This window comes from Procambarus clarkii, chromosome 53 (genome assembly GCF_040958095.1).
Source record: "Procambarus clarkii isolate CNS0578487 chromosome 53, FALCON_Pclarkii_2.0, whole genome shotgun sequence".
Taxonomy (NCBI): Eukaryota; Metazoa; Arthropoda; class Malacostraca; order Decapoda; family Cambaridae; genus Procambarus; species Procambarus clarkii.
In genome coordinates, this window is record NC_091202.1 from 24,811,153 (window position 1) to 24,825,532 (window position 14,380).

A 14,380-nucleotide genomic window follows, 5' to 3' on the forward strand; every position below is an offset into this window, starting at 1 on the left:
ACTGGCCTATGGTAATGGCCCAGTGATACATTAATGGCGTTCATGTGTCAGGCCATTGTGACTTAACCCGGGTGTAGTGAACATGTTCTCCCATCATTACGAAAGTGACAAGTGCTTCTTTTTGAATGTGAAAATGTTGATTCGTCCATTAATCAGTACAATGTCGTCAACAATGTGGCCAAATGGTCATTAATCCAACGTCCAGATCCCTGGGTTATGATGATGGGTCGGAATAATCCAGCCCATTGTGATGAATCAGCCATTTCCGGTTGATGAATCAGTCATCACACACAGAGATCACACTAACGTGATGCATCAAATGAACAAATCCACAAGGGCCAAATGAACTGAGCTACCCTGTCGTAGCTCAGTCGATTAAGGCAGTGTCTGGGATGCTCCCGGACGCAGGTTCGAATCCTCGTCACGGCCCTTGTGGATTTGAATTAGTCATATTTTTATGAGGCGGAGAATGAGAGGTGATCCTCATGCACCGTAACCATGTGCTCGTTGGTCTTAATGACACTTGTCAGGTCAACACTTTACACACAACAACATACAACTATTGACCTTACAACTTTTCCTAAGCGGTGAGTCGTGTCTTCCTGCGTTCGAGTCGCACCTCTCCCAACCTTTCACCAGAGTACTGAAAATACAGACGATTGACAGCAGGACTGTAACACCTAACCTAACCTAACCTAACCTAACCTAGGACTGACCTAACCTAACCTAACCTAGGACTAACGTAACTTAACCTAACCTAACCTAGGACTAACGTAACTTAACCTAACCTAACCTAGGACTAACGTAACTTAACCTAACCTAACCTAGAACTAACCTAACTTAACCTAACCTAGAACTAACTTAACATAATCTAACCTAGGACTAACCTAACTTAACCTAACCTAGGACTAACGTAACTTAACCTAACCTAACCTAGAACTAACGTAACTTAACCTAACCTAACCTAGAACTAACGTAACTTAACCTAACTTAACCTAGAACTAACGTAACTTAACCTAACCTAACCTAACCTAGAACTAACGTAACTTAACCTAACCTAACCTAGAACTAACGTAACTTAACCTACCCTAACCTAGAACTAACGTAACTTAACCTAACCTAACCTAGAACTAACCTAACTTAACCTAACCTAGAACTAACCTAACTTAGGACTAAACTAACCAAACCTAACCTAACCTAGAACTAACGTAACTTAACCTAACCTAGGACTAATCATGGTCACCCATTGTGATCATGATCAATGAATAACTCCGCTCACTGTGATCACCTTACGATGTATAACTCCAGTCACTGCTCATGGTCAATGTATAATTTCAGCCACTGTCATCATGGCTAATGTATTACCCCAGTCTTATAATACAATAATGTATAACTCCATTCACTGTGATCAATGTATAATGTATAACTTCATTCACTATTCTCATATTATTATCAATACTGGTGAAGCACCATTGTATCTAACAATATAATGATCAATACTGGTGAAGCACCATTGTATCTAACAATATAATGATCAATATTAGTGAAGCATCATTGTATCTAATAATATAATGATCAATACTAGTGAAGCATCATTGTATCTAATAATATAATGATCAATACTGGTGAAGCACCATTGTATCTAACAATATAATGATCAATACTGGTGAAGCACCATTGTATCAGTAATATAATGATCAATACTGGTGAAGCATCATTGTATCTAACAATAATATAATGATCAATACTGGTGAAACACCATTTAGGTTAATATTCAAATTGGATTTAACTGGTCATTGGTCGGCGTCGCGGACACCAGCCGTTTGACTGTCATCACCGTAACTGGATTCACACTAATTAACAGGCAAATTACCACTCATTTATTAGAGAGAAAATTGATTAAATGCGCTGGTAAATGTATTTCCGATCTCTGTATTAAATACTGTTGCCAAATTAATATATATGGCTGAATATAACACCATTCTTCACGTGAAAATGTGAAATATAATGAAATTTTATGTTTGCTGCCTAAAAAGAAGTATTTTTATATTACTCAATATATAATTTAAAATTTTTGTTCACTTTATTGAGCATATTTCTATATATTAAAGGCAAATTTCAAAGTCTGACGACGTTAATATTGATGTAATGTTAAAATTAATGTTATATCAACATTGCAGCGGTCTTTGCAACAGTATGGCATACGCCGTTTATAACTCGCTACCTTTTGAAACATGCAAAATTCCCATCAGTAAAAAAGGAACTGAGTTAGAGAAGCAGTCAGTAAAAAAAACGGGCCCTGAAGTCTCGAAACTTTGACAAAGGTCTTCATTTGATAGTCTCTGAACCGAGCACAAGTCAGTATAAAAAAAGTTTACTGTGTTAAAAGATCGGGGATTGAAGGTTGGGCAAAATGGTGAGTTTTGTCTCATAGTCGGACAGTATATCTGGGAGAGGGTATTGTGTGTGTGAGAGTGAGAGGGTATTGTGTTTGTGAGAGTGAGAGAGGGTATTGTGTGTGTGAGAGTGAGGGGGTATTGTGTGTGTGAGAGTGAGGGAGTATTGTGTGTGTGAGAGTGAGGGGGTATTGTGTGTGTGAGAGTGAGAGAGGGTATTGTGTGTGTGAGAGTGAGAGGGTATTGTGTGTGTGAGAGTGAGAGGGTATTGTGTGTGTGAGAGTGAGGGGGTATTGTGTGTGTGAGAGTGAGAGGGTATTGTGTGTGTGAGAGTGAGGGGTATTGTGTGTGTGAGAGTGAGAGAGGGTATTGTGTGTGTGAGAGTGAGAGGGTATTGTGTGTGTGAGAGTGAGAGGGTATTGTGTGTGTGAGAGTGAGGGGGTATTGTGTGTGTGAGAGTGAGAGAGGGTAATGTGTGTGTGAGAGTGAGAGAGGGTATTGTGTGTGTGAGAGTGAGGGGGTATTGTGTGTGTGAGAGTGAGAGGGTATTGTGTGTGTGAGAGTGAGGGGGTATTGTGTGTGTGAGAGTGAGAGGGTATTGTGTGTGTGAGAGTGAGGGGGTATTGTGTGTGTGAGAGTGAGGGGGTATTGTGTTTGTGAGAGTGAGAGGGTATTGTGTGTGTGAGAGTGAGAGGGTATTGTGTGTGTGAGAGTGAGGGGGTATTGTGTGTGTGAGAGTGAGAGGGTATTGTGTGTGTGTGAGTGAGGGAGTATTGTGTGTGTGAGAGTGAGGGAGTATTGTGTGTGTGAGAGTGAGGGAGTATTGTGTGTGTGAGAGTGAGAGGGTATTGTGTGTGTGAGAGTGAGGGGGTATTGTGTGTGTGAGAGTGAGGGGGTATTGTGTGTGTGAGAGTGAGGGGGTATTGTGTGTGTGAGAGTGAGGGGGTATTGTGTGTGTGAGAGTGAGGGGGTATTGTGTGTGTGAGAGTGAGGGGGTATTGTGTGTGTGAGAGTGAGGGGGTATTGTGTGTGTGAGAGTGAGGGGGTATTGTGTGTGTGAGAGTGAGGGGGTATGTGTGTGTGAGAGTGAGAGAGTATTGTGTGTGTGAGAGTGAGAGGGTATTGTGTGTGTGAGAGTGAGAGGGTATTGTGTGTGTGAGAGTGAGAGGGTATTGTGTATGTGAGAGTGAGAGGGTATTGTGTGTGTGAGAGTGAGGGGGTATTGTGTGTGTGAGAGTGAGAGGGTATTGTGTGTGTGAGAGTGAGGGGGTATTGTGTGTGTGAGAGTGAGAGGGTATTGTGTGTGTGAGAGTGAGGGGGTATTGTGTGTGTGAGAATGAGAGGGTATTGTGTGTGTGAGAGTGAGGGGGTATTGTGTGAGAGTGAGAGGGTATTGTGTGTGTGAGAGTGAGGGGGTATTGTGTGGTGAGAGTGAGGGGGTATTGTGTGTGTGAGAGTGAGGGGGTATTGTGTGTGTGAGAGTGAGGGGGTATTGTGTGTGTGAGAGTGAGGGGGTATTGTGTGTGTGAGAGTGAGGGGGTATTGTGTGTGTGAGAGTGAGGGGGTATTGTGTGTGTGAGAGTGAGGGGGTATTGTGTGTGTGAGAGTGAGGGGTATTGTGTGTGTGAGAGTGAGGGGGTATTGTGTGTGTGAGAGTGAGGGGGTATTGTGTGTGTGAGAGTGAGAGGGGTATTGTGTGTGTGAGAGTGAGGGGGTATTGTGTGTGTGAGAGTGAGGGGGTATTGTGTGTGTGAGAGTGAGGGGTATTGTGTGTGTGAGAGTGAGAGGGTATTGTGTGTGTGAGAGTGAGGGGTATTGTGTGGTGAGAGTGAGGGGGTATTGTGTGTGTGAGAGTGAGGGGGTATTGTGTGTGTGAGAGTGAGGGAGTATTGTGTGTGTGAGAGTGAGAGGGTATTGTGTGTGTGAGAGTGAGGGGGTATTGTGTGTGTGAGAGTGAGGGGGTATTGTGTTTGTGAGAGTGAGGGAGTATTGTGTGTGTGAGAGTGAGAGGGTATTGTGTGTGTGAGAGTGAGGGGGTATTGTGTGTGTGAGAGTGAGGGGGTATTGTGTTTGTGAGAGTGAGGGAGTATTGTGTGTGTGAGAGTGAGGGAGTATTGTGTGTGTGTGTGAGTGAGAGGGTATTGTGTGTGTGTGAGTGAGAGGGTATTGTGTGTGTGTGAGAGTGAGGGAGTATTGTGTGTGTGAGTGAGAGGGTATTGTGTGTGTGAGAGTGAGGGAGTATTGTGTGTGTGAAAGTGAGAGGGTATTGTGTGTGTGAGAGTGAGAGGGTATTGTGTGTGTGAGAGTGAGGGGGTATTGTGTGTGTGAGAGTGAGGGGGTATTGTGTGTGTGTGAGAGTGAGGGGGTATTGTGTGTGTGAGAGTGAGGGAGTATTGTGTGTGTGAGAGTGAGGGGGTGTTGTGTGTGTGAGAGTGAGGGGGTATTGTGTGTGTGAGAGTGAGGGAGTATTGTGTGTGTGAGAGTGAGGGGGTATTGTGTGTGTGTGAGTGAGGGGGTATTGTGTGTGTGAGAGTGAGGGAGTATTGTGTGTGTGAGAGTGAGGGAGTATTGTGTGTGTGAGTGAGAGTGAGAGGGTATTGTGTGTGTGAGAGTGAGGGAGTATTGTGTGTGTGAGTGAGGGGGTATTGTGTGTGTGTGAGAGTGAGAGGGTATTGTGTGTGTGTGAGAGTGAGAGGGTATTGTGTGTGTGTGAGTGAGGGGGTATTGTGTGTGTGTGAGAGTGAGAGGGTATTGTGTGTGTGAGAGTGAGAGGGTATTGTGTGTGTGTGAGTGCGAGAGGGTATTGTGTGTGTGAGAGTGAGAGGGTATTGTGTGTGTGTGAGTGCGAGAGGGTATTGTGTGTGTGAGAGTGAGAGGGTATTGTGTGTGTGTGAGTGCGAGAGGGTATTGTGTGTGTGAGAGTGAGAGGGTATTGTGTGTGTGAGAGTGAGAGGGTATTGTGTGTGTGAGAGTGAGAGGGTATTGTGTGTGTGTGAGTGAGAGGGTATTCTGTGTGTGAGAGTGAGGGGGTATTGTGTGTGTGTGAGTGAGAGGGTATTGTGTGTGTGAGAGTGAGAGGGTATTGTGTGTGTGAGAGTGAGAGGGTATTGTGTGTGTGTGAGTGAGAGGGTATTCTGTGTGTGAGAGTGAGGGGGTATTGTGTGTGTGTGAGTGAGAGGGTATTGTGTGTGTGAGAGTGAGAGGGTATTGTGTGTGTGAGAGTGAGAGGGTATTGTGTGTGTGAGAGTGAGAGGGTATTGTGTGTGTGAGAGTGAGAGGGTATTGTGTGTGTGAGAGTGAGAGGGTATTGTGTGTGTGAGAGTGAGAGGGTATTGTGTGTGTGAGAGTGAGAGGGTATTGTGTGTGTGTGAGTGCGAGAGGGTATTGTGTGTGTGAGAGTGAGAGGGTATTGTGTGTGTGAGAGTGAGAGGGTATTGTATGTGTGAGAGTGAGAGGGTATTGTGTGTGTGTGAGTGAGAGGGTATTGTGTGTGTGAGAGTGAGAGGGTATTGTGTGTGAGTGCGAGAGGGTATTGTGTGTATGAGAGTGAGAGGGTATTGTGTGTGTGTGAGTGAGAGGGTATTGTGTGTGTGAGAGTGAGGGAGTATTGTGTGTGTGAGAGTGAGAGGGTATTGTGTGTGTGAGAGTGAGAGGGTATTGTGTGTGTGAGAGTGAGAGGGTATTGTGTGTGTGAGAGTGAGAGGGTATTGTGTGTGTGAGAGTGAGAGGGTATTGTGTGTGTGAGAGTGAGAGGGTATTGTGTGTGTGAGAGTGAGAGGGTATTGTGTGTGTGTGAGTGCGAGAGGGTATTGTGTGTGTGAGAGTGAGAGGGTATTGTGTGTGTGAGAGTGAGAGGGTATTGTGTGTGTGTGAGTGAGAGGGTATTGTGTGTGTGAGAGTGAGAGGGTATTGTGTGTGTGTGAGTGCGAGAGGGTATTGTGTGTGTGAGAGTGAGAGGGTAGTGTGTGTGTGAGAGTGAGAGGGTATTGTGTGTGTGAGAGTGAGGGGGTATTGTGTGTGTGAGAGTGAGAGGGTATTGTGTGTGTGAGAGTGAGAGGGTATTGTGTGTGAGTGCGATAGGGTATTGTGTGTGTGAGAGTGAGAGGGTATTGTGTGTGTGTGAGTGAGAGGGTATTGTGTGTGTGAGAGTGAGGGAGTATTGTGTGTGTGAGAGTGAGAGGGTATTGTGTGTGTGAGAGTGAGAGGGTATTGTGTGTGTGTGAGAGTGAGAGGGTATTGTGTGTGTGTGAGTGCGAGAGGGTATTGTGTGTGTGAGAGTGAGAGGGTATTGTGTGTGTGTGAGTGAGAGGGTATTGTGTGTGTGAGAGTGAGGGAGTATTGTGTGTGTGTGAGTGAGAGGGTATTGTGAGTGTGAGAGTGAGGGTATTGTGTGTGTGAGAGTGAGAGGGTATTGTGTGTGTGAGAGTGAGAGGGTATTGTGTGTGTGTGAGAGTGAGGGAGTATTGTGTGTGTGAGAGTGAGAGAGTATTGTGTGTGTGAGAGTGAGAGGGTATTGTGTGTGTGTGAGTGAGAGGGTACTGTGTGTGTGAGAGTGAGGGAGTATTGTGTGTGTGTGAGTGAGAGGGTATTGTGTGTGTGAGAGTGAGGGTATTGTGTGTGTGAGAGTGAGAGGGTATTGTGTGTGTGAGAGTGAGAGGGTATTATGTGTGTGAGAGTGAGAGGGTAGTGTGTGTGTGTGTGAGAGTGAGGGAGTATTGTGTGTGTGTGAGAGTGAGAGAGTATTGTGTGTGTGAGAGTGAGAGGGTATTGTGTGTGTGAGAGTGAGAGGGTATTGTGTGTGTGTGAGTGAGAGGGTATTGTGTGTGTGAGAGTGAGAGGGTATTGTGTGTGTGAGAGTTAGAGGGTATTGTGTGTGTGTGAGTGAGAGGGTATTGTGTGTGTGTGAGTGAGAGGGTATTGTGTGTGTGTGAGTGAGGGAGTATTGTGTGTGTGAGAGTGAGGGAGTATTGTGTGTGTGAGAGTGAGGGAGTATTGTGTGTGTGAGAGTGAGGGAGTATTGTGTGTGTGTGAGTGAGAGGGTATTGTGTGTGTGAGTGAGGGAGTATTGTGTGTGTGAGAGTGAGGGAGTATTGTGTGTGTGAGAGTGAGAGGGTATTGTGTGTGTGAGAGTGAGGGTGTATTGTGTGTGTGTGAGTGAGGGAGTATTGTGTGTGTGAGAGTGAGGGAGTATTGTATGTGTGAGAGTGAGAGGGTATTGTGTATGTGAGAGTGAGGGAGTATTGTGTGTGTGTGAGAGTGAGGGAGTATTGTGTGTGTGTGAGAGTGAGGGGGTATTGTGTGTGTGTGAGAGTGAGGGAGTATTGTGTGTGTGAGAGTGAGAGGGTATTGTGTGTGTGAGAGTGAGAGGGTATTGTGTATGTGAGAGTGAGGGAGTATTGTGTGTGTGTGAGTGAGAGGGTATTGTGTGTGTGAGAGTGAGGGAGTATTGTGTGTGTGTGAGAGTGAAGGAGTATTGTGTGTGTGTGAGAGTGAGGGAGTATTGTGTGTGTGTGAGAGTGAGGGAGTATTGTGTGTGTGTGTGTGTGAGAGTGAGAGGGTATTGTGTGTGTGAGAGTGAGAGGGTATTGTGTGTGTGTGAGTGAGAGGGTATTGTGTGTGTGTGAGTGAGAGGGTATTGTGTGTCATCAGGTCGGCGCCAAGAGCCAGCAGACAACTCATCAGGTCGGCGCCAAGAGCCAGCAGACAACTCATCAGGTCGGCGCCAAGAGCCAGCAGACAACTCATCAGGTCGGCGCCAAGACCCAGCAGACAACTCATCAGGTCGGCGCCAAGAGCCAGCAGACAACTCATCAGGTCGGCGCCAAGAGCCAGCAGACAACTCATCAGGTCGGCGCCAAGACCCAGCAGACAACTCATCAGGTCGGCGCCAAGAGCCAGCAGACACCTCATCAGGTCGGCGCCAAGAACCAGCAGACAACTCATCAGGTCGGCGCCAAGAACCAGCAGACAACTCATCAGGTCGGCGCCAAGAACCAGCAGACAACTCATCAGGTCGGCGCCAAGACCCAGCAGACAACTCATCAGGTCGGCGCCAAGACCCAGCAGACAACTCATCAGGTCGGCGCCAAGAACCAGCAGACAACTCATCAGGTCGGCGCCAAGAACCAGCAGACAACTCATCAGGTCGGCGCCAAGACCCAGCAGACAACTCATCAGGTCGGCGCCAAGACCCATCAGACAACTCATCAGGTCGGCCCCAAGACCCAGCAGACAACTCATCAGGTCGGCGCCAAGACCCATCAGACAACTCATCAGGTCGGCCCCAAGACCCAGCAGACAACTCATCAGGTCGGCGCCAAGACCCAGCAGACAACTCATCAGGTCGGCGCCAAGACCCAGCAGACAAGAACTAGGAGAGACAGAGGCGGTAGTGGATTTAATTCATTTAAGATATCACGAAAGTTATCCTTAACCTAAAAAAACTATTTTTTTTATAATTTAACTCAAACCCAGGAGACTTGTGGGGCAAATTACAAACTATAATATTATAAATAATATTTTATTTATAATATTATAGTTATTTTAATATATAAAAATATTTATTTTATTATATAAAATAATATATTTTATATAATATATAAATTATATTCAAGCAAATGTATCTGGTGTATTACAGAGAGGAGAAAGTATTCTCCTCCATATAATAAACAAACTGATTGTCTTTCCCAGTAATTTGTTACGTCAATCAGCAACCTTATTTCCAAACCAGTATTTACCCAGGTCTTTCCTGAATCTAAACCTCACCGATTTCAATCCATTGTTTGGTGTTATATTTTTGTTGAGACGTTTATAACTTTATTAATATTTTCTTTGTCATGCTCCTTTCATCTCTTGTTTTCTATTAGTCACAATCACTATCAAAGTTCATGTTATCCACTCACTATCCTCACCATCCAAGGTCCTGTTATCCACTCACTATCCTCACCATCCAAGGCCCTGTTATCCACTCACTATCCTCACCATCCAAGGCCCTGTTATCCACTCACTATCCTCACCATCCGAGCCCCTGTTATCCACTCACTATCCTCACCATCCAAGGCCCTGTTATCCACTCACTATCCTCACCATCCAAGGCCCTGTTATCCACTCACTATCCTCACCATCCAAGGCCCTGTTATCCACTCACTATCCTCACCATCCAAGCCCCTGTTATCCACTCACTATCCTCACCATCCAAGGCCCTGTTATCCACTCACTATCCTCACCATCCAAGGTCCTGTTATCCACTCACTATCCTCACCATCCAAGGCCCTGTTATCCACTCACTATCCTCACCATCCAAGGCCCTGTTATCCACTCACTATCCTCACCATCCAAGCCCCTGTTATCCACTCACTATCCTCACCATCCAAGGCCCTGTTATCCACTCACTATCCTCACCATCCGAGCCCCTGTTATCCACTCACTATCCTCACCATCCAAGGCCCTGTTATCCACTCACTATCCTCACTATCCAAGGCCCTGTTATCCACTCACTATCCTCACCATCCAAGGCCCTGTTATCCACTCACTATCCTCACCATCCAAGGCCCTGTTATCCACTCACTATCCTCACTATCCAAGGCCCTGTTATCCACTCACTATCCTCACCATCCAAAGCCCTGTTATCCACTCACTATCCTCACCATCCAAGGCCCTGTTATCCACTCACTATCCTCACCATCCAAGGCCCTGTTATCCACTCACTATCCTCACCATCCAAGGCCCTGTTATCCACTCACTATCCTCACCATCCGAGCCCCTGTTATCCACCAGCACTATCACCGAGCCCCTCGTGGCACTATCCTAGTGTGCGGACAGCTATCCTGCCATCCCTCCACTCTCTGCTTTCCATTTTAATGACTCCGGTGACACCTCCATCTATTCTCATGGCTTGCCAAGCCCAGCTCCCCTTACCCCATACCCAGGCTCCATACCCCTTACCCATCCGTACCCCTTACCCATTCCCTTGATCCGTACCCCTTACCCATTCCCGTCATCCATACCCCTTACCCATTCCCGTCATCCATACCCCTTACCTCAGCCGCCTTTTCAACACCCGCAAAGTATAACATGTTGGAGAGATGTCTCAGATTGAGAAACACAAATGCTGATGGTCTGCCTAATAAAGAATAGTAGAAGGTGGAGACCTGGCGCTGCGCAGAGTAATCTTTCCAGCCCTTCACTGCCTATTCTTCCCCTGTTCTTTACCCCCCTTCCTTCTCCCCACATCCCCTATCTTTTCCCCCCCTCCCATTCTCCCCTTATTCTTCCCCTTACACACCCTCCATTCATCACCCCTCTCTCTCTATCCTCCCGTTTTACTCTCTTCTTTCCCACGTTTCTTCGCTCTCTTCTGCGTCTGGCTTCGGGCTCCAACTGACATTTCCATTAACATATATAGAAGGGGTAGCCGGCTGCACCCGGGTCTCTTCCCCCTCCCCTTATCCACCCTTTTCCCTTCTTTCCTCTCCCCCTATTCTCTCAGGACACCAATTATTAAGAAACACTGAAACACTTATACAAATATATCTTTTAGAGTACCCGTATAACTAAAAACTCTAGGGAAAACATACCAAATATTTCACATTTGACTATAAAAATCGCTCGGGGGGGGGGGGGTCTTTATAAATGCGAATATATCTTAAAGTATTTTATTTAGGCCGACCCCAAGTAGCCTATGTCCGTTTCTTACCCCAGACTACTCCCCCTGCTGAGCTGGGTGAGTCTAGCCATAGACATCGGCTTCCAACCACGGACAGACAGACAAGCAAACCAAAGAAACAAAGAAACAGATATTCCCTCTTACAGATAGAAATAAGGATAAAAAAAAATTGTATATAATAATAATAGCGGAGAGAGAGCTCACAGGAATGATAAAGAAGAAATAGGAAGATATCAAAGAAAAACTGTGATGTAGAAGGAGCAACACAAGGAATAGAGGAAGTAGGAAGTGAACAACATTGAGGAATTTATTATTTCTAAAATGAGTTTGGACGGTCGGGGATTGAACACCGACCTGCATGACGCGAGACCGTCGCTCTACCGTCCACCCCAAGTGGTTGGAACATTGAGGAAGCAAATGGACACATAGTCGTCATGTGAAAAAAAAAATAGAAAATAGTAGAATTGGTTATATTGAATTCTCTTTAAACATCAGGACAACATTCAGTAGAAAGAGCAAGCAAGTAAACGGGCCCAAGGCAAGTGATCCACGACAAAACACTAATCATCTAATCACTGACCGCGTCAACAAGGAAAAAAACAAGACTGCAAGGTAGTGGATAATCAATGATTGGCTCAGACCTGGAAGGGAACTATCAGGGGAATGGGTCAAGCCATTACGACTATATAGCACTGGGAAGGGGTCAGGATAAGGATTTGGGATGGGACGGAGAGAAAGGAATGGTGCCCAACCACTTGCGGACAGTCGGGGATTGAACGCCTCAGCCTGGAGTGTCGGCCTCCAAGAGCCAAACATGATATTCTTAACACACACAAGCATCACCGCCTTAACCATGATGTCCCTATAACCCAGTGTGTGTGTGTGTGTGTGTGTGTGTGTGTGTGTGTGTGTGTGTGTGTGTGTGTGTGTGTGTGTGTGTGTGTGTGGGTGTGTGTGTGTGTGTACTCACCTATTTGTGCTTGTGGGGGTTGAGCTTTGGCTCTTTGGTCCCGCCTCTCAACTGTCAATCAACTGGTGTACAGATTCCTGAGCCTACTGGGCTCTATCATATCTACATTTGAAACTGTGTATGGAGTCAGCCTCCACCACATCACTGCCTAATGCATTCCATCTGTTAACTACTCTGACACTGAAAAAGTTCTTTCTAACGTCTCTGTGGCTCATTTGGGTACTCAGTTTCCACCTGTGTCCCCTTGTTCGTGTCCCACCAGTGTTGAATAGTTTATCATTGTCTACCCAGTCGATTCCCCTGAGGATTTTATAGATTGTGATCATCTCTCCCCTTTACTCTTCTGTTTTCCAGGGACGTGAGGTTCAGCTCCTTCAGCCTTTCCTCGTAGTTCATGCCTCTCAGTTCCGGGACGAGCCTGGTGGCATACCTCTGAATCTTCTCTAACTTTGTCTTGTATTTAAAGCCAGTGGCTGTGTTTAACCAATGTCCATCATCAAACACTTAATGTCTTACTGTCTGGAGTGGAGTCAAACCTTCTATAGATTGTTAACATATATTACCATATATTACCATATATTACCATATATTAACATATATTAACATATATTAACATATATTACCATATATTAACATATATTACCATATATTACCACATATTACCATATATTACCACATATTAACATATATTAACATATATTACCATATATTAACATATATTACCATATATTACCACATATTACCATATATTACCACATATTACCATATATTAGCATATATTAACATATATTAACATATATTAATGACAAACACCATCATTGCTCGTGCTGGCCACTCAGGAGCTCAACATTCAACTGCTTTGTTGAATTTCCCTGAGGGCCAGTGGCCTCGACGAGGACAGGACGCCGGCGGCTTGTCAAAGGTTCCTCCCATTTGCCCTCGTTCGGGAAAGATCTCTCGCTGATTCACCCATATATATATATATATATATATATATATATATATATATATATATATATATATATATATATATATATATTATATATATATATAGATTATTTATATATATATATATATATATATATATATATATATATATATATATATATATATATATATATATATATATATATATATATATATATATATATATATACACAACGTATTAGTGAAAATTCATATATATTCACCTCAATAATGGTTAGAGCATAATAACTAGATAGCAGCATAATAATAACTAGATAACAGCATAATAATGGCTAGATAGCATATTAATGGCTAGATAGCAGCATAATAATGGCTCGATAGCAGCATAATAATAACCAGATAACAGCATAATAACTAGATAGCAGCATAATAATAACCAGATAACAGCATAATAATAACCAGATAACAGCATAATAATAACCAGATAACAGCATAATAATAACCAGATAACAGCATAATAATAACCAGATAACAGCATAATAATAACCAGATAACAGCATAATAATAACCAGATAACAGCATAATAATAACCAGATAACAGCATAATAACTAGATAGCAGCATAATAATAACCAGATAACAGCATAATAATAACCAGATAACAGCATAATAATAACCAGATAACAGCATAATAATAACCAGATAACAGCATAATAATAACCAGATAACAGCATAATAATAAGCAGATAACAGCATAATAATAAGCAAATAACAGCATAATAACTAGATAGCAGCATAATAATAACCAGATAACAGCATAATAATAACCAGATAACAGCATAATAATAACCAGATAACAGCATAATAATAACCAGATAACAGCATAATAACTAGATAGCAGCATAATAATAACCAGATAACAGCATAATAATAACCAGATAACAGCATAATAATAACCAGATAACAGCATAATAATAACAACCAGATAACAGCATAATAATAACCAGATAACAGCATAATAATAACCAGATAACAGCATAATAACTAGATAACAGCATAATAATAACCAGATAACAGCATAACAACTAGATAGCAGCCCTATTCCACTTTAAACAGTTCATGAATGACTGAAATACTAACGATATAGGGAAAGGGGTGAGGAGAAGGGTGCGTGGGGGGGAAGGGTGCGTGGGGGGGGGGGGGGTTATACATAGTTATACAATGCATACATTGTAAAATATTTCCCCCGTGTACTTCCCCTCAAATTCACACCTTGCATTGTTCCCTTAACGAGGCGTGTCGTTACCACACAGCCTCGTTGGAATCGACTATTCTCTCTCTGTTTGAAAGACTTGGGCTCCATGTACTGAATGGCCTACCCCGTTCTGTTTGAAGGGATATTCCTGTTTGGAAACAGGAATAA

The 14,380-nt window shown here is 44.0% G+C and overlaps 1 protein-coding gene across 1 annotated transcript; it reads left to right on the forward strand.

The window, feature by feature from the left end:
• The first annotated feature begins 498 nt into the window (after window positions 1–498).
• On the forward strand, window positions 499–8,834 carry LOC138352457 (cornulin-like). Its single transcript, XM_069304952.1, has 3 exons — window positions 499–587; window positions 2,181–2,283; window positions 8,046–8,834. Exons 1-3 carry the CDS (start codon window positions 499–501, stop codon window positions 8,832–8,834), a joined length of 981 nt encoding a protein of 326 aa, XP_069161053.1.
• The last annotated feature ends 5,546 nt before the right edge of the window (window positions 8,835–14,380 follow it).